The following is a 27,346-nucleotide window of genomic DNA, read 5'->3' on the forward strand; positions in this document are numbered from 1 at the left end:
CTTTTTATGGCTGAGTAATATTCCATTGTATATATGTGCCACATCTTCTTTATCCATTCATCTGTTGATGGACAGTTAGGTTGCTTCCATGTCCTGGCTATTGTAAATAGAGCTGCAATGAACATTTTGGTACATGACTCTTTTTGAATTATGGTTTTCTCAGGGTATATGCCCAGTAGTGGGATTGCGGGGTCGTATGGTAGTTCTATTTGTAGTTTTTTAAGGAACCTCCATACTGTTCTCCATAGTGGCTGTATCAATTTACATTCCCACCAGCAGTGCAAGAGGGTTCCCTTTTCTCCACACCCTCTCCAGCATTTATTGTTTCTAGAGTTTTTGATGATGGCCATTCTGACCGGTGTGAGATGATAGAGAATAATAATGTTTTCAGTGTTATTTGTTGTTTATATTTCTTCAGCTTTTACTTACCTAGTTACTGTTTTTTTCATTTTTTTATTGAAGTGTAATTGGTATACAGTATTACATAAGTTACAGGTGTACAACATAGTGATTCACAATTTTTAAAGGTTATATTCCATTAATAGTTACTACAAAATACTGGCTATATTCCCTGTGTTGTACAATACGTCCTTGTAGCTTATTTACTTTATACGTAATAGTTTGTACCTCTTAATCCCCTACTCATATTGTGCCCCTCCCCCATTCCCTCTCCCCACTGGTAATCACTAGTTTGTTTTCTATATCTGAGTATGTTTCTCTTCTGTTATACTCACTAATTTGTTTTATTTTTTAGATTCCACATATCATACAGTATTTTTCTTTCTCTATCTGACTTATTTCACTTAGCATAATACCCTCTAAGTCCATTCATGTTGTTGCAAATGGCAAAGGTCCATTCTTTTTTATGGCTGAGTAGTATTCTATTGTGTGTGTGTATATATATATATACACACACACATACATATATATATTTATATTTATGTGTATATATATATATATATATATATAAAAAACACAGCTTCTTTAACCATTCTTCGGTTAATGGACACTTAGGTTGCTTCCATATACTGGCAATTGTTAATAATGCTGCCATGAACATTGGGGTGCATATACCTTTCGAATTACTGTTTTCACTTTTTTCAGCTATATACCCAGGAGTAGTATATACCCAGGGTCATATGGTAGTTCTATTTTGAGTTTTTTGAGAAACTTCCATACTGTTTTCCACAGTGGCTGCACCAATTTATATTCCCTCCCATAATGTACAAGGGTTCCCTTTCCTCCACATCCTCACCAACATTTGTTATTTGTGTTCTTTTTGATGATAGCCATTCTGACAGGTGTGAGGTGATATCCTGTGATTTTAATTTGCATTTCTCTGATGATTAATGATGTTGAGCATCTTTTCATGTGCCTGTTGGCCATCTGCAAATCCTCTTGGGAAAAATGTCTATTCAGGTCTTCCTCCCATTTTTTAATCATGTTGTTTGTTTTTTTGATGTTGAGTTGTATGAGCTGTTTATATATGTTGGATATTAATCCCTTATTGCTCATATCATTTGCAAATAGTTTCTCCCCTTAGGTAGGTTGTCTTTTCGTTTTGCTTATGGTTTCCTTTGCTTTGCAAAAGGTTTTAAGTTTAATTAGGCCCCATTTGTTTGTTTTAGCTTTTGTTTCCATTGCTTTAGGAGAAAGATTCAAAAAATATTGCTCTGATTTATTTATGAGTAAAATGTATATTTTCAAGAACATAACCCTGGGGAATTGAGGGTTTAAAGCATTTATAGAGTTAGATGCTTTGCATCGAATGTCTGCATGCCCAGCCAGAGTGCTAGACAAATGAGACCATTTTAACCTCTACACCCGCTTCTGCAAGCTCTCAGCTCCCACCTGTATAACTGTACCTACCACACCTCCCCCATCACTGTAAGCCTTCCTCAGTGGCTTGCAACTCCACAGCGTATGCAGAAGTAAGTATGCTTAAGTGCAGTGCCCTGCTTTTGGAAGTCAGCTGCCTTCTAGTTATCTGAGGGAAAATATTACACCACGGCTACAGTTTTAGTGCCCTCTGTGAAAATGTTTTTCCTTGCTAAATTCTGCTTAAAAGTGAAGAGGATGCCCAGTCTTTCCCACTTTGTTTTAAACTTCTGTCAGCATGACTCCAATATCATACTTTCTCTGCTCTGAGTCTCACGAGGACTTGCCCTAGCAAAAAATGGCCCCTGAGCTTTCATCTACACACACTTTCCTTATGGTGACTCAGACCTGGTCTCTTGGTTGGGGGATGCGGGGGTAGAAACAGCCACTGGACTGTTGTCTTTCCCTCCCTGCACAACCTAATTAGGTTTGTCGAGACTTGATAATCTTGTATTGCTATATGCAGTCTTACTAATAAAATGTATGTCTGTATTATGATCCAAGCTTAGCCTTCATTATTGCCAGTGCTGTTCTCTGCTTCCATGGCCCCTTCTCCAGGATACTTTCAAAGGAATTATTAGTTCCCTTATCAGAGCTCTGCATCACCAGACATTCAGTGGTCTCCTCAGAGCAACAGTGATTATCCCGATTCCTGGTTTGTTTTGCCTGAAAGCTGGACGGGGGCTTCCCTGGTGGCGCAGTGGTTGCACGTCCGCCTGCCGATGCAGGGGAACCGGGTTCGCGCCCCGGTCCGGGAGGATCCCACATGCCGCGGAGCGGCTGGGTCCGTGAGCCATGGCCGCTGAGCCTGCGCGTCCGGAGCCTGTGCTCCGCAACGGGAGAGGCCACGGCAGTGAGAGGCCCGCGTACTGCAAAAAAAAAAAAAAAAAAGGCTGGACGGGTCAAGCTCTTTTGAAGATACTGCAATGAGGAAATTAAAGATGGGATTTCTTACACTGTAGAAGTAGCTTTGTTATTTGTGACCATGTGCAATTATGTTCAAGCTTCTTTGTTTTTGTTACAGCTTAGCCTATATAGACCAAAATCAAAATGTCAAGAAAGTTTTTCATATGTCCCTAAAAGGAGTGATAAAGCCAGGACTTTGGGGTTTTACAAACAAAGTAATGTTCAAAAAAAAGAGGAGGAGAGAGCAGTATAAGTTTGCGATGTTTTATTTTACCAGGTGAGGATGTTTAAAAACACAATAACAAAGTGTCTACTCTCAATATCATTCATTATAAGGAGAGTATTTCAACATAAGTAGAAAACATAGCCTCCAAATAAAGGATTTTCTTTTAAACGGGAAAGTTGGCGTCATCACTAGTCAGGGGTGAAAACCACATACCCTGCGGACTGGGCTTGAGGAAGCACATGCTGCCCTGTTGACTCTGCCGATGGCAGGGGCCGCTTCACTCCACCTGAAAGACTCAAGATCCACCATCGTTTGGAGCCTCTTAAAATTGAAGCAGGATCGATGCCCAGAGATTATTAGAAGTCTGTAAAGACACAAAGACACACAAAGCACAGTGATTTTTTTCTTCCTATTCATTTCCTCCAGAAGTGGCAGTGGTGGGATGTCGGGACTTTTTATGTGATTCCAGATTACTTCTCTTCCAGTGCACTGGGAACACATTTCAGAAATGGAATTGCTCAAATCCTATGACCCAGCGTCTCCCCTTGAGAAAATGAGAGCAGAAGTTACAGTAACAGAACAGAACAAAAATATATATCTCTGCACATAAATGTGTATACATATATGCATGTGATGTATGTGTGTGTGAGAAGCTTAAAGCAAGACCTTATTTCTTTCGTTCTGTTTTGTAGGGAGGGCTGATTTGTGTGCCCCATTTGGGAGGACAGGAATCAAGACATATGGCAGATTATCGCTACTCAGCTCTCTTTGTGAAAAACCCTGTCGCTATTTGGGGCATCTGAAATAGAGCATGCTTTCAAATGAAGCATGGTAACAATTCTTTTATATACTGCTCAGTAACAACAATGGAATTAAGAAAGCAACCGTGTATGAACGGATTCTGGTTGCTGCTACCCTCTAACTAGATTGTGAGAAGGTAGTCATGTATGAAAAACCTTTTGTTAAAGAAAGAAACCATTTCATTCTTAATTCTCTTTTCATTAAATTTTTTTGAGGTGTAATTGACGTGGTAAAACACACATATTGAAAATGTGCAATTTGATTAGTTATGACACATGTACACACCTGTGAAACTACCACCACAATCAGGATAATGACCATCACCCCCCAAAATTTGCTCATGTTTCTTTGTATTTTTTCCCTCCCACCCCTCCCTGTTCCCCCTGTAAACCACTAATCTGCTCTGTCACTGTAAACCATCCCCTGTAAAGCACTAATCTGCTCTGTCGCTCTAGATTAGTTTCCATGTTTTAGAAATTTTTAATGGAATCATACCGTATGTACTTCTCGGTTTTCGGCTTCTTTCACACAGCAGAATTATTTTCAGATTCATGCATGTTGTTCCATCTATCAATAGTTCATTCCTTTTTATTGTCAAGCAGTATTCCACTGTATGGATATACCACAGTTTATCATTCACCAGTTGAGGAACACTTGGTTGTTTCCAGTTTGGGGCTATTATAAAGTTGCTATGAATATGCATGTACAAGGTTCTGTGTGGACATATACTTTCCCTTCCACTGGTTACATATTTAGGAGAGGATTGGCTGGATCTTGTATTGGGTATATGTTTACCTTTTAAAGAAACTGCCCAGCCGTTTTCCAAAGTGGTTGCACAGTTTTATGTTTACACTTGAGAGCAGCCGCCCGTGCAGTTCTCTGATGTTCTCTGACTGTGCAACTCTCTCCTCTCCTTATTCAGTCCTGTACACTCTAGCTGCATGGTCCTCCCAAGAAACCCAGGTTTGTCCCCTCGGTTCTGTGAGTCCCCTGGGCTTTTCCTGGGTTCTCCCTCTCCAATCCAGGGCCTGGAAACTCTTTTAGGACAGTAAGCTGAGGTGGGCATAGGACTCAGCTCATTCGTTTCCTGCCTCTCATGAGGTGCTGTCCTTCACTGCCATCCAGTGTCTTGAAAACCATTGCTTCCAATATTTTGTCCAGATAATCAGGTTGCCAGGGGCAGGAGGATAAATCCAGCACCTGTTAATCCATCTTGGCCAGAAGTGGATTCTGATAAAGAAGTTTTGGCAGTTGACTAAGTAACTAATTGGATATTAAGAGCTGATAAGTTAATCAGCAGGGGGAAAAACGTCATCTGTTAAATAACCTGTAATCAATCCATAAAGGAATGATAATTTTGCTTTGTATAGGAGACTCAACATTATTACATAAATACATAGTTCTTTGAACTCAAGTATATCATCTCTGGTTGTATAGAGCTAGGTGAAAAATGTGTAGTATTAATCATCTTATACATGTGAAAATTGGTGTCCGAAGAGTCACTGTGGCTGTCCTAAAATCACAGGAAGTAAGGGCTGCCACTTGCAGTTGTGCAAGTTGTGTACTGCACAAGCAGGGCTGGCTTTGAAGATGAATTGGGCTGAAATCCATCTCATACTCTGCTCTCTAAACTTAGTGCCCTGGTAAGTGGTTGCATCCACCTAAAGAGAATATCTCTCATTTTCACACAAGTTCCTCACAGACCCCTACACGATGTAATTTTTAGAGAAGAAAATGTGTTTTTTCAGAACCCTGTTAAGTCATAGCACATTTGCCTTCCAAGAGTTATGCCTCAAATAGCAGAGTTGTTCTGGTCTGGGCATTAGTATTTGCACTGTGCTTTAGCAAGGATGGAAACAGGAATGGAGAATAGCACCGTATTAATTCTTTCATAGGATAATAACTGTAGTAAGAGTAGAAAACTATGTGGCCAGCCTTGCTTACTGCCACTGAAGACAGGTAGTTAGTGCTGCTTTGATGTTTGCTCCCAGAGAAGGGACATTCTAGCACTCACCAGAGACCTACCTTCTGTCAGCCAGTTTCTAAGCATGAGATAAAGGACCAGCTTCTAGTTGATATACTTGCTCCACCTCTGTCCATTTTACCTCTTGAGACTTTTTGAATTCTGGCCTGAGCAGCAAAAAGAATCAAAGCAAATCATTCTAGATGCTTTAATGAAGAGATGTGTTTGTACAGAGGTGTGACATGAATAGCGAGGCACCCAAAAAGGCAATTCCCTCATCACCCAGAGTCTGGAAGGAACAGAGAGGTAATTAGCCCTGCGAGTTGTGGAGGAAAAGATGAGGCCCAAAAGGACTTACAGTCCTGGAGGGATAAAGTCACTGTCAGAAAACGTGGTCCAGGGCTTGGGGGAGTGCGGAGCTGGCAACCAGAGAGCAAGGGAGCCTCACTGATAAACCCTGAGGGTTCGGCTTTCTGGGACACAGAGCAAGCCTAGAAGGGCAGAGGATAATTGCGCCCAGGCCATATGCGGCAAGGCTGTAGAGGCAAAGGGAAAATATCACCAGAGTTTTCCAATGCAGTTTTTCCACAAACTGATGAATTTACCTTGCAAATTATAGAAAGTCATATGGATTTTTATTTTCTTTCCCTTGAATAAGAGAGGAAGAAGAGAAGTAGGAGAAACTCTACTACTATGAGTACCATCCATGAGCCAAGGAGTGTGTTAGAAGCTTTCCACAGATGATCTTGTCACCTTTCTATGACCCTATGCAGCCGGGGACATTATTCTCATTCGATGGATGAGGAACCTGAAACTAGAGATGGGTGAAGGGAGACTGTCAGGGCCTGGACTAAGGCCGGGTCACGTGGCATTGAGGAGTCTAAGGGAAGTCGGGTCTGGTACCCGCTTCGTCACTTACTAACTCTCTAAGCCTCAGTGTCCCCACCGGCTCCTCTCTGTGCTGGGGTATTTCACTGCTGCTGCTGTCATGAGAGGAACAGGGGAATCCTCCATCCATTCACTCAACAAATATTTTTGAACTCCCCCTACAAACAAATGTTAGACAGTGAGACTGCAGAAGAGAAAACACAGACGTGGGCCCTGCCCTCCTGAGGCTGTATGGTTCAGTGGATTAAATAAATAATGCAGAAAAAGCACTTAGCAGGGAACCTGGCATAGTCGAGGCATCCGATAAATGTTTAAAAGGAGAAGCTAGACAAAGTGCTTGAATCTCCTTTCTGCCTCGGGTTAATTAACCTCCGAATCGTCTCAGCTTTACTCCGCGCGTATCTCTGGTACCGACGGTGTCAGTGCCCTGTTTGGAGACTCCGATCCCCACAGCCTCACTAACGCGGGCGGCGCTGACACAGCCCACGGTGGGTCATCAGGGCATCTCTTGTCCCTTGATCTGTGCCCCACTCTAGGCCCACTGCCTGGCACATTGCAGGAGATTGATGAATAATGGAATTATAGTTTTAAATTTTTATTAATGTGCTATTTGATTATCAGGTTCACTATCATTTAATTTAGGCCCTAAGTGAAGATTTTGAATGAAATTTGTTTAGAAACCACTGGAAAAATCTCCATCTCCATATAAGGTAATTTGAAAGGTATTAATTTTATAACAGTGGTCCCTTGGATTTGGGGACATGATGCTGAGGTTTCCTAAAAATGGAGAAATTCACAAATGTTAGTAAAAAAGGAAAAGAGCTCTGTAGGAGACATGCAAATGCTATGTTGTCCCAAACGTGTCCTCCATCTGTCCACGTCTCTCTGGCCGCACCACTTAGTCCAAACCACCATCTTCTCTCCCAGGAGGACGTCACAATGTTCATGGGACTCTCTCCCGTTCTTGCCTGCCTCACTGTAATCCATTCATTATGCAAAGTTAGAGGGATTTTCTTAAACATAAATGACATCGTGTTGCATCCCTGCTTTAAATTTTGTGTGGCTTCACATTGTCCAAGAGTCGAATCCTGTTTACACAAAGGCTTCACGTGCTGTTCCCACCTCCTCTAACCTCACCTCTCTCCCCTCCCCCCTTGTTTACTGTGTTCCCATCACACTGACCTTTAATTCTTCAAACATGCCCAGGTGTTCCCGCCTAAAGGAGCCTTTTCACCAGCTGCTCCTTCCCCGGAGCCTCTTGCATCAGATCTGTGCGTGGCGGGCTATTCAGGGATCAGTGTAAATGTCCTCTCTCCAGGCCTTCCCTGACCACCCAGTTTGTACCAGCCACCATCACATGGTTCCATCCTATTTTCTTGCAATCACTTTCCATAGCTAATCAAAGTCCATTTCCCTTTTCCTTTCTATTGTGTCGGTGTTGCAAGCGTTGGACACCCTCTGGATGAGACCAGATAGCTTAATCAAAAGAAGTGGCCTGGATGAAGGAGGATGATATTTGCAGCCCTGAAAAGCAGTATCGAAGGCTTAGCTCAAATCCAGCTGCCCACTGCACCCCTCTTAACACTGCAGCCTCGTTGACCTCTGGCTCGCTGGTGCTTTTCCTGTTTGCCTTCCCTGTGTGTCCCTGTTCCTTCACAGTCATTCATTCATCCAGTCAAACAGCTAGGGAGTCATTCAGAACATATGCATTATTAACACCAGCCACAGGCCAGGCACTGGGGATACCAGAAGACAGCCCTCGTGTTAATGGAGGAAAGTCCTCGAGCAGGAAACCCTTTCTAAAAAATGCCACATAGTAGTTGAGGTTTTGTGGTCTGTACAGTCTCTGTCACAGCTACCCTCCTCTGCCTTTATAGAGCAAAAGCAGCCATAGATGGTATGTAAAAATGGCTGTGTTCTAATTAAACTTTATTTACAAAAGCAGGTGGGGGGGCAAATTTGGCCCCCAGCTGGGGTTTGCTGACCTCCGGTTTAGTGAGAAGGTAGACAAATAAACAAATAAGTGTCTGCTCTGGGGTAGGGGCTGTGAGAGAGGCTCGGGGAGGCATGTGGGGGCATGGAGCACCACCGAGGCCTCTGCCGCTCTGTCTCTTGCTGACTCCAAGTTCTAGCTGACTTACTAGAAAAAAAAGAAGGAAAAAAGCACGTTAAAATTAAATTGCTAGTTGTTGAAAGCTATGTGAGATATTTTGTTGCTTTTAAAAAAGAAAAATACCCAGACACCTCTTCCGATTTTCTTTCAGTATTCTGGCTCAGGGCCTTTCTCCCAACACATCTTCCAGGAAGTGAATCCCAGGAATTCCCAGATTTTAGCCTTGCCAGCAGCATGTGTGTGTTCCTTCATTCACGAGGTGTAAAGCTGGAATTCTAAGTGTCTTTTGTACATTGTTTCAAGTAAGGTTTAAGTTCCACAAGTTTACAAGAAGGAAGAAATGTGATCATATAGGCTGTAGATTCTAACATCTCAGTATCCGAAAGGTCTCCAGGGATTGCCAGAGCGAACCTGCCACTTCACAGATCCCCATTTACAAAACTGGGCTCCCAGGCCGGCTTGTGGTGCAGCCACTCACAACCTCCCAGGGTTCTCTCCGACCTCTGATATCTTGAGATGCCCCTTTGCCAGGATTCCTTATCTAGGTTTTATATATGAATCCGTTTGGAAATGTATGGCTATATCATGTTGATTTTTATTATTTTTAGGGAAACACTTTATCATGCTATACACTGCTTTCCTAGCTACGTGTAAAACAAAACCCAATTAGGAGAATAATTTTATCCACTATGCACCACAAATTCTTAAATTATTAATATTTTAATGCCGAATCCATCTAATGATACCTCAGATATTTCACAGTACCTCCTCATTGTTAAAACATTTTCATGGTAGAACTGTCTTAAGATTTCTACAATCTTTTATTAGATGGATTCTTCATTTCAAACTATTCTACTTCACAGGACCTGGTTCATAATGTTTCTCTGATAAAAAGAATGAAAGACCCAGCATTCTACTAACATTCATTCATTCACTCATTTTAAGAATGAATGGAATATTACTCAGCTATTGAAAAGAGTGAAATAATGCCATTTGCAGCAACATAGATGGACCTGGAGATTATCATACTAAGTGAACTAAGTCAGGCAGAGAAAGGCAAATATCATGATATCACTTATATGCAGAATCTAAAAAAAAAAAAATACAGACGAATTTATTTACAAAACAGAAACAGACTCACAGACTTAGAAAACAAACTTATGGTTACCAAAGGGGAAAGGTTGGGGGGGGGAGGGATAAATTGGGAGTTTGGGATTAACATCTACACGCTGCTATATATAAAATAGATAATCAACAAGTACCTACTGTATAGTACAGGGAACTCTGCTCAATATTCTGTAATAACCTAAATGGGAAAAGAATTTGAAAAAGAATAGATACATGTATATGTATAACTGAATCACTTTGCTGTACACTTGAAACTAACACAGCATTGTTAATCAACTATGCTCCAATATAAAATAAAAATTAAAAAAAAAAACAGAATGAATAAAAGACCAGTGAGAAGTCCTCTGTGGAAGGTTTTTGTGAACTAGTTGCAAAAAAAAAAACGTATCTTTTTAAACCACTCTGTGTCAGTAATAATTTCTCACGTTAAATACCTCCTAATATTCACAGCCACTGGACTGATTCTTAGCACATTAATATTTCCTGTCATGAAATTTGGGGATACATTAGAATAATTTATTTCACAGTGGGGTTGTTATCTAAACAATGTCTGTCCTCACATCTTTCTCAGTTTAGCAGAATGCTACTGCAGCTCCTCGCTGCTCCTGGGTGTTTTTCACAAAAGAAAAAACAAAAGATACGTGCATGAGTTGGTGTGTGTTACAGACGCATCTCCAGTGGCTACATAGTTGTGCCGCACAACAGCTCTGTGCAAACGATGTGACTCCGGAAGTATTTTATGTTGAATCTGGTTTCAGCTTGCTTTAACTATACACACTCACAGTCTGAATGGAGTGTGCTCTGAGATTACAACTCAGAAGCACTTAACCCATAAATATAATTTTGAGAATTGAAATTAATTCTGTTAGTTGGGGGATAGGAAAGAAATATGATAATTTTTCATGAGATACATTATCGTCTCATAGGCCAGTACCCTTTGGAATTTGTAATTTCGTTTTGTTACATGCAACAATTATTTTATTGTAATTTACCTGCTATTTACAATTATTTACCAGCATCTGTTTCGCAGTATAAATGCCTTAACGAGAAAAGTTGGGGTGCTGCTGGGAAATCACATCATCTCAAGGAGTTACTACAACAGAGGGTTGACCGCTTTGCTTTTAAAAAATTTAACTTATTGATACTTTTAAAGAAAGAAAAGGTGTTTATTTTTTAATTGTAATACGTGTCAATGTATTGAAATGTTTGCAATCTAAAATTTCTAGAAGTTAATAGTTTATATTTGGGTTCAACCTGTCAATAGTTATATTTAGAAATACATTATACAAGCTACTAAAGTCAAATAGTATTCTCAAAGATGGACATCATCTGGAGGATATTAACACCCCATGAATTCCCTCTTGTAACCCTGGCTTCATATTTTTATTTTGCGCATAACCCAGCTACACTTAAGGTAGTGTATAAACCTAAAGCATAGACTTATATTATGTGGCTTGTAGAAGCAGTTTCTTTACTTTTTGGTTTCGTTTTAAATTTCTGGAGGAATTCAGGACTTTGATAGAGGCCGGGGGGTGATGTGAAATCCTACAACATGGTTCCCTAACCGTAACCAATTTTATTCCGTTTTAAGTGTTTTTTACATATTTCCTCGCGCCCTCTAGTTTCTTGGTCAGGCTGCCTCACCCTTGCCTCTTAGGTCTTGGTCTATATTTGCCCTTTTTAGGGAACAGTCTCTGCCCGGCCAACTTCGGATCAAGTTGCCTCTCATTAGTCTCCCAAAGTGCTCCACACTTACCTCTCTCACCAGCAAACGGAATCCCTTGAGGAGGAGAACTGTCTCTCCCCCTCCCCATGGTGAGCAAAAGAACCAGCACGTAGGAGCTTCCCATTTGCTATGTGTTGAATCTGAGCTGGGGGACCTGACATGGGCTCATAAAAGCGATACAGAAGAACAGGAATGATATGCAGCAAAATACTAAATGGAATACAAAGTGATGCTTTATAAACAGAAGCCTCACAGGAAATTAGGAAGTGAGTGGGAGAATCCACGTTAGCTAGAGTCTTTTATGGATACAAGCTTCCTAAAAGAGGTTGGATTGGAGCTGAACCTTGACAATTTTTTTTTTTTTTTGGAAAATGAAGACAAATAGAAGAATCTTATACATAGAGATAGGAGCATAAAGAAAAAGGTGGTCCAGAAGCTACAAAGAGAAACAGAAAGACTTGTGATTGACAGTATGGGAGATACATATTGTGCGATGAATCTAACCTACAGAGGGCTCTGAAAGACAAAAGGAAAACCTGGGGTCTTAATACGTTGGCATTGGGTAATTAATTCATAATTTTGGCCAAGACCTGCCATGACGAAAGCTACTTTAGAATAATACTGCTATAACATATTTACTATATCATTTTATATATTTTATTAAAAGCCTTTATCAACGAGGGAAGCCATTTAGTTTGTTCAGTGTCTTGTCTCTACAGGGACTGAATGCTCTGAGGCGTAAGCCTTCTTGGAAGCCCTTCCACTGACCCCAGAGACAAGTTAGGTGGTCTCTAAACGCATCCCTATGGTAGCACTTACTACACTGAGACAATTACTTTTTTGTCTTCAATCCTATAGGACCCTGAGGGGAAGCACCATGCCTTGTTCACTTTTACGTGGCATCAGCCGGACAGTGCCTGGCATGTAGTGGTTGTTCTAAAGTATTGGCAGGAGGGATGAATGAAAGTGATTCAAAAACGTAAACATAAAGCGTCTTCATCCTGGGCATGTTGTGTACGCTGAAATACCGGGACCTCTGCAATTAAGCTTACAGAGCTGGAGCTAGCTCGTGACTGTGTGTGTGTGTGTGTGTGTGTGTGTGTGTGTGTGTGTGTGTGTGTGTGTGTGCGCGCGCGCGCGCGTGCAGCAAAGCGGACCAGATGAAGCCATGAGGAAATGAGCAGAGGAGGCAAGGAGAAATTGGAAGAGGCAGTTGATGAGCTTGGTCAGCGCGCGCGCGCGCGCGCGCGCGCAGCAAAGCGGACCAGATGAAGCCATGAGGAAATGAGCAGAGGAGGCAAGGAGAAATTGGAAGAGGCAGTTGATGAGCTTGGTCAGGATCTGCCAGGGCCTTAATAGGATTCTGATTCCAGGGTGACTCATGGGCAAACGAACTTACTTCAGGATTTTAACTTGGCTGCTGGAAGGAATTTTGAAGGTCATTCAACTGTTGAAGCTTATTTTAATTGCTAAAGGTTGGGTCTATCAATTAGTATGTTGGATCGGGGCCTCTCCAGTGACGGGGACTGCTCACTTGGCTAACTCAAATAATGAACTCACATGACATATGTGGGCGAAAATGTTATCTCTGGCTTGTCCGCAGGCAGGCGCCTGGTTGGATACTTCTTTGTAGGTAGTGCGTTTGGGCAATTAGTAGGTAATGTGGCTAAATATAGATGAAATGAAAATGCATTTGGTTTCTGAGATTTCAGTCATTTATTTACTTATTGTTTATAAGCTATCTCTAACTGAAAGGGATTTAAAGTGACAGTTATTAAGAAGACAAATTCAAGTTATTTAATGGTGCAGCTCTCTCCCTCTAATTATTTTTATCTAATCAAATGCTTTATTAAATTCCCAGGAGTCATAGTTGTTCACGCACAGGGAGTTTGAAGAGAGCTTCGAAAGATTGCTAACTGGGGCATAACATCTGTGTTACTGCAGCACTAACTAAATTCTGTAAAAGCAACATGTGAAGTTTCAAGGGTCAAGTGTTAGCTAAATTTAAGAGCTGACTTTCCCCCTCCAGTGAGGAAATTGTATTTTTTATCTCCTCAGTGATTTTGTACTTAACATTTCTATTCTAATTGTCATTGCTTTTCATTGTATTTCAGATTCTACTACCCCTAAATATATTTATACTTAATTTTGCTTTTCACTGGGGGAAGTGAAGAAACCAGCTGTACTACGTAACTCAGTGTCCCTCTTCCATGCTCTGTACTTTTGCAACTTTGTGTCTTCTCTTGACCTGAAATGTTTTCTCTATCTCCATGTACTGGAATCTTGATCCTCCTTCAGATGCCACTACTTTTATGAATTCTTTTCTGATCTGCTATCTTAACATGATCCCTTCCTCCTCTGAGCCTGTGTCAGTTGTATATTTGCTGCATAAACAAATAGCCCAAAGCCAAGTGTCTTAAGACAACAGTCATTGTTATCTTGCAGAATTTCAGTGGGCCAGGAATTTGGGAGCAGCTTATCTGGATGGTTTTTGCTCAAGGTATCTCATGAAGCTATAGTCAAGATTCAGCCAGGTCTGTAGTCACCTGAGGGCTTGTCTTTGGCTGGAGGATCTGCCTCAGAGATGATTAACTTGGGTGGCTGCCATGTCAGTGCTGGCTGTTGGCAAGAGGCCTGAGTTCCTTGCCCTGTGGACTTCTCCATAGACTGCTTGAGTGTCCTCACAACATGGCCGTTCACTTTCTTCAGAGCAAGTAACCCAGGAAAGAGCACAGACAGAAGCTGTAGTGTCTTTTCTGGTCTAGTCCTGGAAGTCGCATATTGGTACTTCTGCATTTTCCCCACAGATTAAGCAGATCACCTCACATAATGTGGAAGGAAACTACACAAAAGCATGAATACCAGGGGGTGGGGATCATTGGGGAGCATCTTGGAGGCTGCTTACCATTTCCTACATCTCTAACATAACTTAAAATATCCTGCTCTGTATTACAATTAGGTGTGTCCCTTTCCTACCCACACTATTAGTTTTTATTTTCTTTAGAGTTTAGACTTGCTTCCTTAGCTTTACATATCTTGAAATTTTTGGCACATTGTGTTCAGTATGTGTCACATTCAGTTGAGAATTTGGAACCGCAGCCCCTCTCTTAATGGGTATAAATGAAAATGTACGTGTGGGAAAGAATCAGACAGAGACAGAGAAATAGATAGACTTTGGCAGAGAGAGGGCGTGTAAAGGAGAGCAAATGTGTGTGTGTGAGAGAGAGAGAGAGAGAGAGAGAGAGAACAAATGAGGTAGAGAGCAAACTGCACATTTTATCAGACAAATATGAAAAAATTGATACTATTTTGTAGGTACTAGAGAACTAATTTTACAAGAGTTTAAATGTTTGAACTACTGCAGAACAATATTCTACTTTGTGTCATGTATGTGAATGGCTCGCCATATATTTTACTAAGACTCCTTCAATTATGCCTAATACTTTGTGAATAAAGGGTCTTTGGATCACTCCTTTAATAAAAGCAGGGAAATCATTGCTTACAAATAACTCTAAAGTAATGTCAAGTACAGCATTTATAATTCCTTTAACATATGGCTGAGAACTTTATTTAACCTTTGATTAACTGCTCTATAACCTGGCTCACTGGGGTAAAATCATTTTCTAGAATGATCAATTAACATTTATGTACAATCGGAGCAAGGGGCACAGAGGAATGTCAGAAGGAAAAAAAAGACCCATGAGACGGCAGGTCCTGGCAGGTCTTCCTCAGAAATGTCACTCTTATCAATCTTCTCATTTCCATTCCTAGAACCACCAGCACACCATGGTCTAATTCCTAAGTAACTCATGTCTGAATTATTAAAATGACCTCCAAAGACTTTTCACAACTTCTAATTTCTTTCCCTCCAAGCTTTCCTTGGAATTAAACTTACTAAAAAATCACTCCCTTCCCATGCTTAGATTTCTTCAGCAAATTCCACGATCTAGAGGTTATCTACTAGGTTTGTCTCCTAGAATCCCTGGGCCACTGTCCCTGCCCAGAATCTGCTCTGTGTCCAACTTTGTCATCTCTCCTGTCACTCTTTTCCTGATACATCCTCTCAATCAGCCCAACTGGTTATTTTTTTGTTCCAAGAATTCTTTTCTATGTCTGGGTTTCCTCCCTTGTCTGGGAGCCATGTTTCTCTCCAGTGGCCCGATGTCACTTTTCCCAACCTTTTAACTTCAGCTCAGGTTCCCTAATGGTACCATCCTGAGTCTTACTTTCCTCCTCTCCTAGCTTCTGTGGCAACAGAGTTTGGTGACTGCATATGTTTCCTTGTAATACTTGTTCCACATGCATTTTGTGTCACCCAACTATGCCTTCGGATTGTGTATGTGTGTGTGTTTCCCAATGCTTAAACCAATTCTGACTATAAAGTGTTTACTCATTCACTCGGTGCCATATTCCACATGTATTTATTAAGTGCCTTCTTTAGCCAAGTAGATGCTCAATAATTAATTGAGTGAAAAATGTGCAAATGGGGAGCAGAGAAATTATAAAGTAAAAACATTCCATTCATTTATCCACTGGTACAAATCAGTAACTATTGATAATGTAACTGCCATGGGCTCAATGCTGTATATGGTGATGCTTGGGTCATGAAAGGGTTAAACAAGAATGGCCTCTGTTGTTTCATGACTTTTCATTTAATGTTGACAGTATTCACCTTGAATAAAAGTGAAGAGGTAATATCTGAAACACATTGAGAATAGACCTTACGGATAAAAGGTAAAGAGAAAGGGAAGAATTAATAAAGAATGGGGCTCCAGAGAAAGTCCCTTGGAGGTCTTCACACTTGAACTGGACCTTGAAATTTGGAGTTTTGATTTCAATATAAATATATCTGAATATATTGTACTATAGGAATGCATGATAAGGAACATGGGTCTAGGAGTAAAGGAGCTAGAAGTATGCTGAGATAGGTTAGGACCATTCCCACAGAGAGGGTGGAGGTAGAGAAAGGAACACGATGAATAGTAGAGTCAGGGCAGTTGACTTTAGGGGAGTGAAATGGAAAAAAACGTGTGACGTTCCTAGCAAGGTCCCTAACCCAAAGTAGGAGCTCATAAATACCAGTATTTCCCCCTTTCCGGTTTCATCTAGCTCCTGAGAAATTAATTATGTAGTCCCTCTAGCCATGATATGATTTTTACTCATTTCACTTTCTCAGATGATTAATAACCTTTCTATGGGTGTCATGTTTATCACTCACCTAACTTTTTCATAAATACTAAGAATATTCTTAAGAGATGAGCAATCTTACCTCATAACTATATCAAGAAATCCAACTGACTGATAATTCTATCTGAAATATGTACATATACTACCTCTATCTCTATCATTATCTATTATCTATCAACATATACCTGTTCTGTCTCTATATATCTACATATAAAAATATGCATATGCATGCATATATACATACATGAATATGTACATATATATGCACACATATGTATGTATATATGTGTGTATATATATATATAATATATATCCTAAAGGATCTCAAATCCTGGTCACCATGCATTTCTTAAGCCATAACTGCTGCCCTTGTCCATTTGCCATTAAAATTGCATAGGAGAGTATCAGGAGATGTCCCATGGAACCACCTAGATGCCATTTGAATTTTCCCCACGCCCATGTGTAACAGCAGCTCTTGCTCTTCCTGATGATTAGGATCAATTACCCCTGCCAGGATGGTCAGTTTTCCTTCCTGCCTGTATTCCAGTTTAAGGAGGCTGAAGGGAACCGGTACCACTGGAGCTTAATTTTCCACGGGATGTTTCCTGTGTCCCCAGGAGCATGTGTGCGTCAACTCTGTGGGGGACCACAGCCTCCGGTCCTAGGGAGCCTGTGATTACCTTGTACTTCATTCTTAGTAGGGGAGGGGCAAGGTGACTACTGTGTCCTTTATTTTGTTAGGTGTGTCCCTCCATGCCCCAAATAGTAGACCTCTAAAAACCTTCTCTAATGTAGGTGACCCCTGAATCTGCATAGAGTTTATCTCACACCATGGCCTCTAATATATTTACCATTTCTTGCTAATCTGTTCCAAATAGCAGGATGTAATCAATAAGCCAGAGCAATTGATGTTCTTTGAGTTGTCTAGATAGTATAAGTTCTTTTTGACCATATTTTAACTGAAGGGCAAAACTATAAATGTGTACTGTTGTCCATACATGAAAGAGAACTCTTTCTATTCTTCCATTAATAGGGATGGAAAAGAACACATTTGCTAGATCAATGGCTACATGCCATGCATCTTAACATCTCTCTGGGACACTGTGGCAGAGTCCACAGTCCATACTGACTGCTTTGACTTTTATATAAGTTTTCTTTTTATATTTTCTACAGGGCAATTGCCAAGCTTTCTTTTTAACCTTGTTATATATAGGAACATTTTTATAAATGTTCTCGTAGTTTCTCCAGTGTTTCTGTGTATTGATAACAGATCAAGAGTCCATAAAGGTTGAGTCGACCATGTTGCTAAAATCAGAATGAAGAACATTTTTCATAGAACTTGGCTCTGAAAGAAGGAGGCAAAATATAGCAGCTCTGTAGGGTCACACAGAGGGAATGAGGTGTGTATGCGCTTGTGTGCGTGTGTGCCTGACTCTCCTGTTAGATATAGGAAAGCGTTATATTTTATCATCTTCAAGGGGGAAGTTGTTAGAAGGGAAGAGGCTGAAAGTTCAGAACACAGTCATCACCTAATTGAAAAAGGCCCTGGGAATGGAAATGGCCCTGAAGGGACGTCCGTAGGCTCAGAGACAGGAAATGAAAACATATAAAAACCTCAGGGATGCTTAGATGAAATTGACCATCATCCTGTAGAGCCAGGACATTAAAATACCAAGGTTTTTTTTCCATTTTGTTTTGTGTTATATATTATTTTGAAATAAGTGGGAAAACAGAATTTTGAAAATCTTGTAATTGTTAAGCAGTTATCTTCTACTAATACTAATGTTAATATCAGTTTTTTTTAGGGAAAGGGCTTTTGAAGAGCTCTTATATCTGTTAAGAATTGGGTATGAAATGAAAAATACTTTGTATCTTGTTATCATTACATAGAAAATAGGTTTATCTAAATAAAATCCAATGACTTTCTTACTATTAAAATTGCCTTGGGGCTGATCTCAAGTTAATATATTCATTTTGTCTCCTTTTTGTCATAAAATCACGTGGTTCATTTACTAGCAAAAACGTGGTTATTCAGGAGATATTTTTTTCTACGAAGTGTTTTAAGGAAGTTCAAAATTTTTAGGACTTGTGTATATTCATTTGTTAGTAATCCCCTAACTTTAATTTAAGAAATTGACTATTTGGGTGGATGGGGGTAGCACAATAGACAAAATCTTGTAGTAGAAGGATCTCTGCTAGATAATCTTTTATTTCTAAATCTACTTTTCCATTTTCCGATGAAATGTGAATGACTGTTTAACACATTTACTTTGATGCAGTAGTAATTTTTCTTTCAACTTTGGGGAAGTTCAGATTCTATATATTATTTATAACTAAATTCAAGGAACATTTATTTAAAAACTTACAATGCCTGGTGCTATGAGAATATCAGTGTGAAGAAGACAGTGTCTATTTTCAAGGAGATCACAGTTTACAAGAGAAGAGAAGCATATCAATACTACAGTGTAATAATGGATCAGTCGAAATATATGTAAGTGGATGGAATGATGAGTAGGTTAATGGGGAATTATAAGTCAAGGAAGGCTTCTAGGAAGAGCTTGTATCTGAGCTTGGGTTTAAATAGCTGATTGGTAAATATGGTCATGTAAAAAATATAAAATTAAGAAAATCAATCTTCTTTATAGCTCACAAGGTGTTTCCCGTTTTTAAGATGTAGCGTTGATATATATGAATTCAATGATTAGCAGCGCAGGTCTTTACATAGAGCATGCCCTAAGCAACCCTACGAGATACAGAAAGTGTTCTAAACCACACGTTGCCTGCCAGCCTTAGAAGGACTAGCGGAAATGTCTTTCTTTACCTCCACCAGAAGCCCCGTCCTGGTTTTCCAGTGCAGCTACCGCCACGTGATTTGCTTAGACTGTTTCCACCTGTACTGTGTGACGAGACTCAATGATCGGCAGTTCGTCCACGACCCTCAGCTTGGTTACTCTCTGCCTTGTGTGGGTAAGTCTAGCACTTTTCCCTCCATTTCTAATTCTTATTAAGAAGAGAAAGAGGAAAATTACTGAAATAAGACTATCTTAGATATACCCAATCCCTACTGAGGGGCTGAAAATTCGGATATCTGTTTGAACATTGCTAGGCAAGAAAATTAAAGCAAGATTAGTTTATGCAAGCAGGGGGCATTTATTTCTAGAGCCATCACTTCCTTTTTTAATTTTTATTTTATAGTGGAGTATGGTTGATTAAAAATGTGTTAGTTTCAGGTGTACACCACAGTGATTCAGCTATATATACATGTATCTATTCTTTTTCAAATTCTTTTCCCATTTAGGTTATTACAGAATAGTGAGCAGAGTTCCCTGTGCTTGTAGGCCGTCGTGCTTGTTCCCTTAGCAGAGTAGGTGCTTGCTGGTTGTCTGTCTTAAATAGAGCAGTGTATAAATGTCAATCCCACACTCCCAATTTATCACCTCCTTTCAATGACAAAGTCCGTATCTAACCACGAGTGATGGATACTCTTGCCGTGGAACCCACGGCTTGAATCCACTCGTTCACTTTTCTGACCGTGGGGCTTGCATGAAGCTGTAAACGGGAGACTCACTGGTAAATAAGATTTGAATGTACTTGGTGGTTGTATTTCTACTTGGGCATAGGCCAAAGGGTATTTCTGACGCTCACAAACTAGAATGAATTGTTCTGCTAGGGTGGCATGGGTACGACGTGAAGTAGGTATCTGTCTCTTGCGCAGCCCTGTTCGAGACTGTTCTTCCTCCCTTGGTGGTAAATGCAGCTGTTTAACCCTCACACTTCCCCAGATCCATACAAAACAGCCCTTTCCCAAAATTCATTATTTAATATCTCCAGAGCCTGGGAAACAAACCCTTCATTAGTGTTTGAATAGTCACGTTATGAGAAAAAAAAAAACTGAGATCAGTCTTCTGGGACTATTAACTATATATCAAAAAATAGAGGCCGTGTGTAGAATTAGCGAACTATTTTTCCAATAACACTGGCCCCGCAGAAGCCACAAAAGAGCGGTATAAAGCATTTATTTCTATTGCTATATGACTCACATGCTAAATGTCTTGCTAACAAAGTATCCATATAAGTTCACCATTTCTGTATAAAAGTCTGATACCTCTTACCCCCAAAACATATGTAATAAGATGTTCTTTTTTCCAAACCTAGTCCTTCACACCTTTCTCAACCACCTTAAGCTAAATGCCTTCAAAGCTCAATTTTAGACACATATGTATCCTTCAAGGTGTGACTAGTCAGCAGTGAACCAACCTTTTCCATTCGCATAATTTTTATGATGAACAATTAAAACTGGTTCAAAACACCTTTCAAATACAAACTCTGCTTCCTTTGTGTGAGCTCCTCATTTGACCAGAAATTTTGTTATGCTTTGTAAGGGTGGGATGCTGAATTTTATTTCCCTGAGAGTAAAAACTAAGCAATGATTAGAGCTGTTACTGAGTACTTACCGTCTATAAGGTACCACTGGGATGCTTACGTACGTACATCCATTTAATCCCCACAAAGCCCTATCGGAAGGGATGTTGTCATTCTTCCCATTTTATGGATGAAGTGTTTGAGGCTCACAGAATTTAATTAAACTGCACATGGTATTACAGCTGGTACGTAACAGAGCTGGTATTCAGAGCCAGCTAGTGGTGGCTCTAGAACTTGGACTCTTAATCACTATATGAGGAGATTAGCCTGCAAACAAAAAAGTACTATACCTCTAAAAGTTATATGGAAAGGAAGGTCAAGGGAAGAGTATCTCTAATTTGGGGGCACTTTTTCCATATTTAAACCAGCAGCAAACTTCAAAAGCTGGAATTATTTGTATTTTTCAGAGGAAGAAGTAAAGGCTCAGTAGGACTGAGTACCCAGCATCACAGAGTCAGGAAGGGTGGAGCTGAGACTCCAACCCAGGTGTGGTTGCTCCAGAGCTCTGTGTTCCCCCCACCCTCCCATCCCACTTCTCTCTGGGCAGGGTTCTCAACCGCAATGCACATTTCAATAACATGGCAGTTTTTAAAAGTCCCAGCGCCTAGGCCATGCCTCTGGGGGCGGCCCTCAGTATTTGTTAAAGGCCCCAGGTTTGAAAGCTTGAGCACTACTTCCGGGGTGAACATTCTACAGGCAACAGGTATTTTCCATGGGAGACTGTAGCATTTGCAAGAGTGAAAATACTCCCTCTCCCCGTATCTATTTTGTCCACGAGTGATTTGACTTGCTAACCATCATAGGTTTTTCCATAAACGTTGATGGATTTGAAAAAGAGATGGGCAAACACAGCCAAAATGGCCTATTTCCGGAGCCTGTAACAAACTCTTGCATGAAGTTAAGGGCTTTGGGAAAAACTTCCTAATTATTTTGAAATACTGGCTGTCTTTTTGCTCTACCTACTGTTATCACATCCTATGCTAGGGATTAATTTGAAATGCCAGAGCATTTTGTGTATCTTCTCTCTCTTTTTTTTTTTTTTTTAACCTACCATGTAACTTACTTTTTATTGACAGTATCTTGCATTCGTGACTGATGCTTTCTGGGTAACACCATACATTTTAACATTAAAGGTTAAATTATTTTTTACATGCAAGTAGTGTTTATGGTTTTCCCCACATAGGATTACTGATTATAAAATGATGACACACCACATGGGTTAAGTGTCTCTTTTAATAGAAAAGCCAGCAAACTGTCTAATTCTGTTTCCTCCCAAACGACAAACTGAGTAGTAAATGAGCCTCTAGCCAACATATTCAAAGCTGAGAGGATTAAAAATGCAAAAACAAGTCCTCAGATCCAATTAAGGGAGCCCTGCTACATACAGGCTAATCAATACCAGTGGACTCCCGGAAGCTGGAAGACATTCTGATAACCCCACTTTGGTAACATTTACCTCAAGTAGCCTTTTTCCAGTTTCCAACTCATGAATAAAGATAATATGTTGTTAATTCTATTTCAGAAAATTTTTTGCAAGTTGTTTTATTTACAATGCCAACTTTTAAAAGTCACTAAGCTAAAGTTAACTGGACAATAAACTAGGCATAAATTGCTTTACAAAAAGAGGGAAAGCCCAAAATGCCACTTTCTACAGAGAACCCACAGTTCAATTTTATTCAGAGCAAAGAAAAAAGAACTTTTGATCATACTAGAAGAAACTGAGCCATAAGTTTGGAATCTGTACTGAAACTACACATGCAATGAGGACAACATTCTGCTAATACAACTGATTTGCTGCTGCATTTGTGGACTGTTTTTCTAATATTAACAATTATAAACAAAGCAGTGCAACTAGTATTTGGAACAATCCTTACAGTGTTACAGCATCAGACACAAAATTTCACTTCTCACACCACTGGTTCTCTTTGCGTACCTAGAAGAAGAGACAGATATAAGGAAGTACCTTAAGTAGTCTTTTCTAAGACTACTATCTAATGATTCATCAATAGCCTGTGAGGTGGGTTAGAAGGAAATAGATGGAAAACCAGAAAAACCCGGTTAACAGTACGCTTCCAGGTTACCATTCTTTCCCTCCCCAGTTTTTTCTTGTGCCCTACTGAAATTATCAAGAAAAGCAAAGACAATGGGCAATTACAGCTTTAGTCACCAGAGATGACCTGCATCAACAAAATCATTCTGATCTATTCATTTCTTCCCCATTCACTAAGTTGCTCTGAAGTATCCTGGCACATAATCCACAGGGCCTGCTCTCTCCATCAGAACTCTGCAACTTAATTGAAGGCATGGTGTTAGGATTCAAGGAGATGGCGGGCCAGAGGCTGATGAGAGCAGGGCGGCGTCTGCTAAAAAAAAAAAAGACAGAAAAGCGCAGAACAAGGCCAACCTGTGTATCTTCTCTTAGCACTGAGTGTCACTCACCGACCTCAGTGGAGCCTCAGGAATTTAGGTAGATTTACTTTAGAGTGTAGCTAAAATAAAAATAAAATTTATATGAAGACTATGCAAAATGTGTTTAGTCCATTAAGAGTCCTGGTAACACAGATTCCCTACGGCAATGGGGTGTCCGAGGGAATGGTTCCCACTTTCCCTATAATGTGCCATTGGCACGGCCACTGGTGCCATCCAGGTGCATCCCTGCCTTCAGTGCTTCACTTTTTGTTAACACTTCTCCTCCCAGCTCACTTGTCATGTAATTCCCATTTTCATATGACGTAGAAAAAACCATTTCCTTTCTATGGCGTAAGTCCACTCACCAACTACAGTCCAGTAGTGTCCCAAGTGTCTTAGCCGGCAATATTAACCACGAGGCAGATAGTTCTGGCCCCTTTGAGAAATAGAGATATTCTTGATGCCTGGAGAGTCAAGAAGGCTGGTTTCTAGTCAGCTTTTCAGGGAGCTAAGCATAAAACCCAACATAAACGATCATTTTGGCTTTAGAACAATGCTTTCCCAAATACACACAAATAATCCAAGTCCATATAATTCCTAAAACCACATTGAAAAGTAGGAAATATATTAAAAAATAGATCACCAAAGAAGATGTGCAGATGGCCAGTACACTTATTGAAAGCTCAGTGTAACTAGTTACTAAAGAATAGCTCATTTTAAAGCGTAAAATATAATGTGATAGACACATATTCCAAAGAGGTAAAATTATAAATTTAAATATTTCTGAAAAGCAATTTGGCAGTTCATATTATTAGCTTTAAAATAGTAACAAACCGCTTAGAAGCCTGTCCATACACACATTCTCTAAGTGTCTATCTCTGTCTGAAATACACAGACTATTCTCTTCCCAGCTCTTAGATCTTGAGAACTTGTGACATTCACCATGAAAATGGCAGCAGCAGAGGATTCAGGCAGCTGAAGGGCTTCCAGTCCAAAGTCAGTATTCTCTCTACCTCAAAATTATTTGAAATGAAATCCAGCTTCCTAATTTTCTGAGGGTAATGCTAAACTTTCTGTCTTATTTTTGGAGTGGTTTAGCAATTTTGGTAGTTAGCTGTGGTTTGGATGTATGAGGCAGTGTAAAATCGGGATAGTAATCTAACTTCTCTAGCAAAAGCAACAGTGAAATCACAGAAGCAAGGCTGATGTTCACCCATCCATGCTCCGATGTGGCTTGGCTCTGAGGCCTCTGCCCCACCCCATCATTCAGGGACTCAGACTCAGCCTTCTGTTACCTAGTGGTTTTGCCATCCTCAGTGACCTCGGAGTCCCCACTGGGTCCTCTTCACCCAGGCCGACCGGACCAGGAAGCCAGAGCAGGGGCATCATGGAGGGGCGGGGGCGGGGGGGTTGCCCATCACTTCTTCCCACGTTCCGTGTTCCGGAACTCATCCCTGCAGCCCCTCCCAACCGCACTGGGTGTGCGCAGGGGACGGGCAGAGAGGGGCTGTGGTCTGGCTGTGTACCCGCAAGGGAGCAGACAGGCCTGCAGGCGCACAGCCCTCTCTCACGCTGCACAGAGGAGGATGGATGGGAAATTTACTGAATGTATTTTTAGCTCTCACCCCCGCCCCGCGCGCCTGCGATCGGAACAACACTCCGTCAAGTAGCTTCATTATAAGGAGTGACTTGTACACGGACAAGGCCCAGAAAAAGAGCTGTAGGACAGAATTGATGGTGTCCGGGAGCTCGTTCTAGCTAGATCAACAGGCTCTGTCTGTGCACTCGTCTGTTTGGCCTTGGAAATGCTGCCTTTGTGGAATCCAGCTTCACAGGGGACAAAGGACTTGAACATTTGTTTGATGCTCTCGCGTGTGTCTTTAGCGTTTTACAAACGAAGTGACTCTATGCGTCTGTTTGAAGTGGTACCAGCAGCAGCGCTGCTCTGTTTATCTTTCGGAGGAGCCCGTGTCCCAGTAAACTGCGCCCCTGATTCTTACTTTGCCTGGGTTTCTACCTTCCAAACTGCCTTTCATCTTCTCTTGCATCTTATTAAGTAGTTAAAAATACATTAACATTTTAAATACCAGAAGTAAGGCGGGCATGCCTTGAATAGCTAGCGGAGAAGGCAAAAATAATTTCTTTCCACCTGCTTCTGCCCTGAACTCTTAAGAAGAGCATTCTACCTTTGTTTTATAAGGGCGAAAGCAAACCAGTTTTAAGTATAAATCTATTACTTATCCCAAGAGTTCTGGAAAGATGCTTGTAAGTCCTTAAGACAGCTCCAAGAGTTGTTCAAAACAGCTGTCTTTAGGCTTTCTTCTTCTTTTTATTAAAATGTACGTAACCAAATTCCTCTCCCTGGGCTTCTTGGCAGCCAGCATGATTTTGGAGTCTGTACCCATGGCATTGTCAGTAGAGAGGGTGTTCTCCTGAGGCTGGAAGGATTATAATCATAGTCAATAGAATATTAACTGACCTGTAAGTGTATCATTTTAAATGGCTTGATGCATCCCTAAATTTATTATGAGACATACCATGCATACACAACAGTGTTTAAATACATTCATATTGTTACACAGATTTGTATAGTTACAGAGGACCTCTGGTACCACCACCCAGGTCAAGAAAGGCAGCATCGCCAGCATCCCGGACGCCCTCCATGTCCCCTCCTCAACCCCAGCCTCCTCCCTCTGGCCTTGATGCAACTATGATCTTGACTTTCGTGATATTCATTACCTTGCTTTTCCTCATAGCATCACCACCTATGTCTATACATTCCTAAATAATACAGATATTTGCCTGCTTTTAACTTTCAAATTGTTGCTTGAAAGGTTTTGCCAAATTTCCCTGACCAGAAGCAATTTCAATTCCCTAGTCAGAAAACTCTGAACACGTGTGCAAAGTATTCCAATATTCAGGATTTTCCATATTATTTTTGTTATGTGTATGGTGTTAATCACGCTAGAGAATGGCTTTGTTTATGCTTATCTTCCTCATCTCAGGTGCTGTCGTGTGTGAAAACAGTTTTTTAATTAGCTTTTTCAACAGGTAAATTTTGAGTTCTCATTCAGAGGTATAAAACTATCGTAGGGACCCGGAAGAGTTACTTGGACAAGAAGATCAATTTTATCAAAATTTGGTGAAAATAAGAACCTTATACTCAGATTATGAATTTTAAAAAGCACAGCTCACTAACAATGTTAAATACGCTTCTTCATTTGTGGGTAACTCTAGGTGACACTACCGACAGTTTTGCATTCAATTTGTGGGGGGTTCCACGGCAGCTGTTGCACGGTTTATATCAGGGCATTCCGGCTGCGCCTTACAGCTGCCAAAGAGGCTCTCGGCAGAGTGTGGCATGAAAGACGCAGCGGGCCAGACCCTCTGTTCATGTCTCCAGTGTCTCAGGAGAGGATAGGTGTGTTGTATCTTCATGAGCCACACGCTTCTGGAGCTAGTCGCAGCTTTATTCCGAACAAATCACGGCCATCTGTGGCCTCTAGGTCAGGAAAATTTAAGTTTATTTGAGACAGAAATTGCTTTGGATTTTAAGTCCACATTTCCTGATTTGGAGAGATGTTGCTTTTTAAAAATTGTTCTGGGCTTCCCTTGTGGCGCAGTGGTTGAGAGTCCGCCTGCCGATGCAGGGGACACGGGTTCGTGCCCCGGTCCGGGAAGATCCCACATGCCGCGGAG

The 27,346-nt window shown here is 40.8% G+C and overlaps 1 protein-coding gene across 7 annotated transcripts in view; it reads left to right on the forward strand.

Moving 5' to 3' along the window:
• Positions 1–27,346, forward strand: part of PRKN (parkin RBR E3 ubiquitin protein ligase) — a 1,334,302-nt gene that overhangs the window by 927,556 nt on the left and 379,400 nt on the right. For all 7 annotated transcript variants that reach the window (XM_028494771.2, XM_028494769.2, XM_028494768.1 and 4 more), the window contains one exon: positions 19,647–19,783. In XM_028494771.2, coding sequence (XP_028350572.1) covers positions 19,647–19,783 — 137 coding nt within the window. The remainder of the gene's footprint in view (positions 1–19,646; positions 19,784–27,346) is intronic.

This window comes from Physeter macrocephalus, chromosome 10, assembly GCF_002837175.3.
Source record: "Physeter macrocephalus isolate SW-GA chromosome 10, ASM283717v5, whole genome shotgun sequence".
Lineage (NCBI taxonomy): Eukaryota > Metazoa > Chordata > Mammalia > Artiodactyla > Physeteridae > Physeter > Physeter macrocephalus.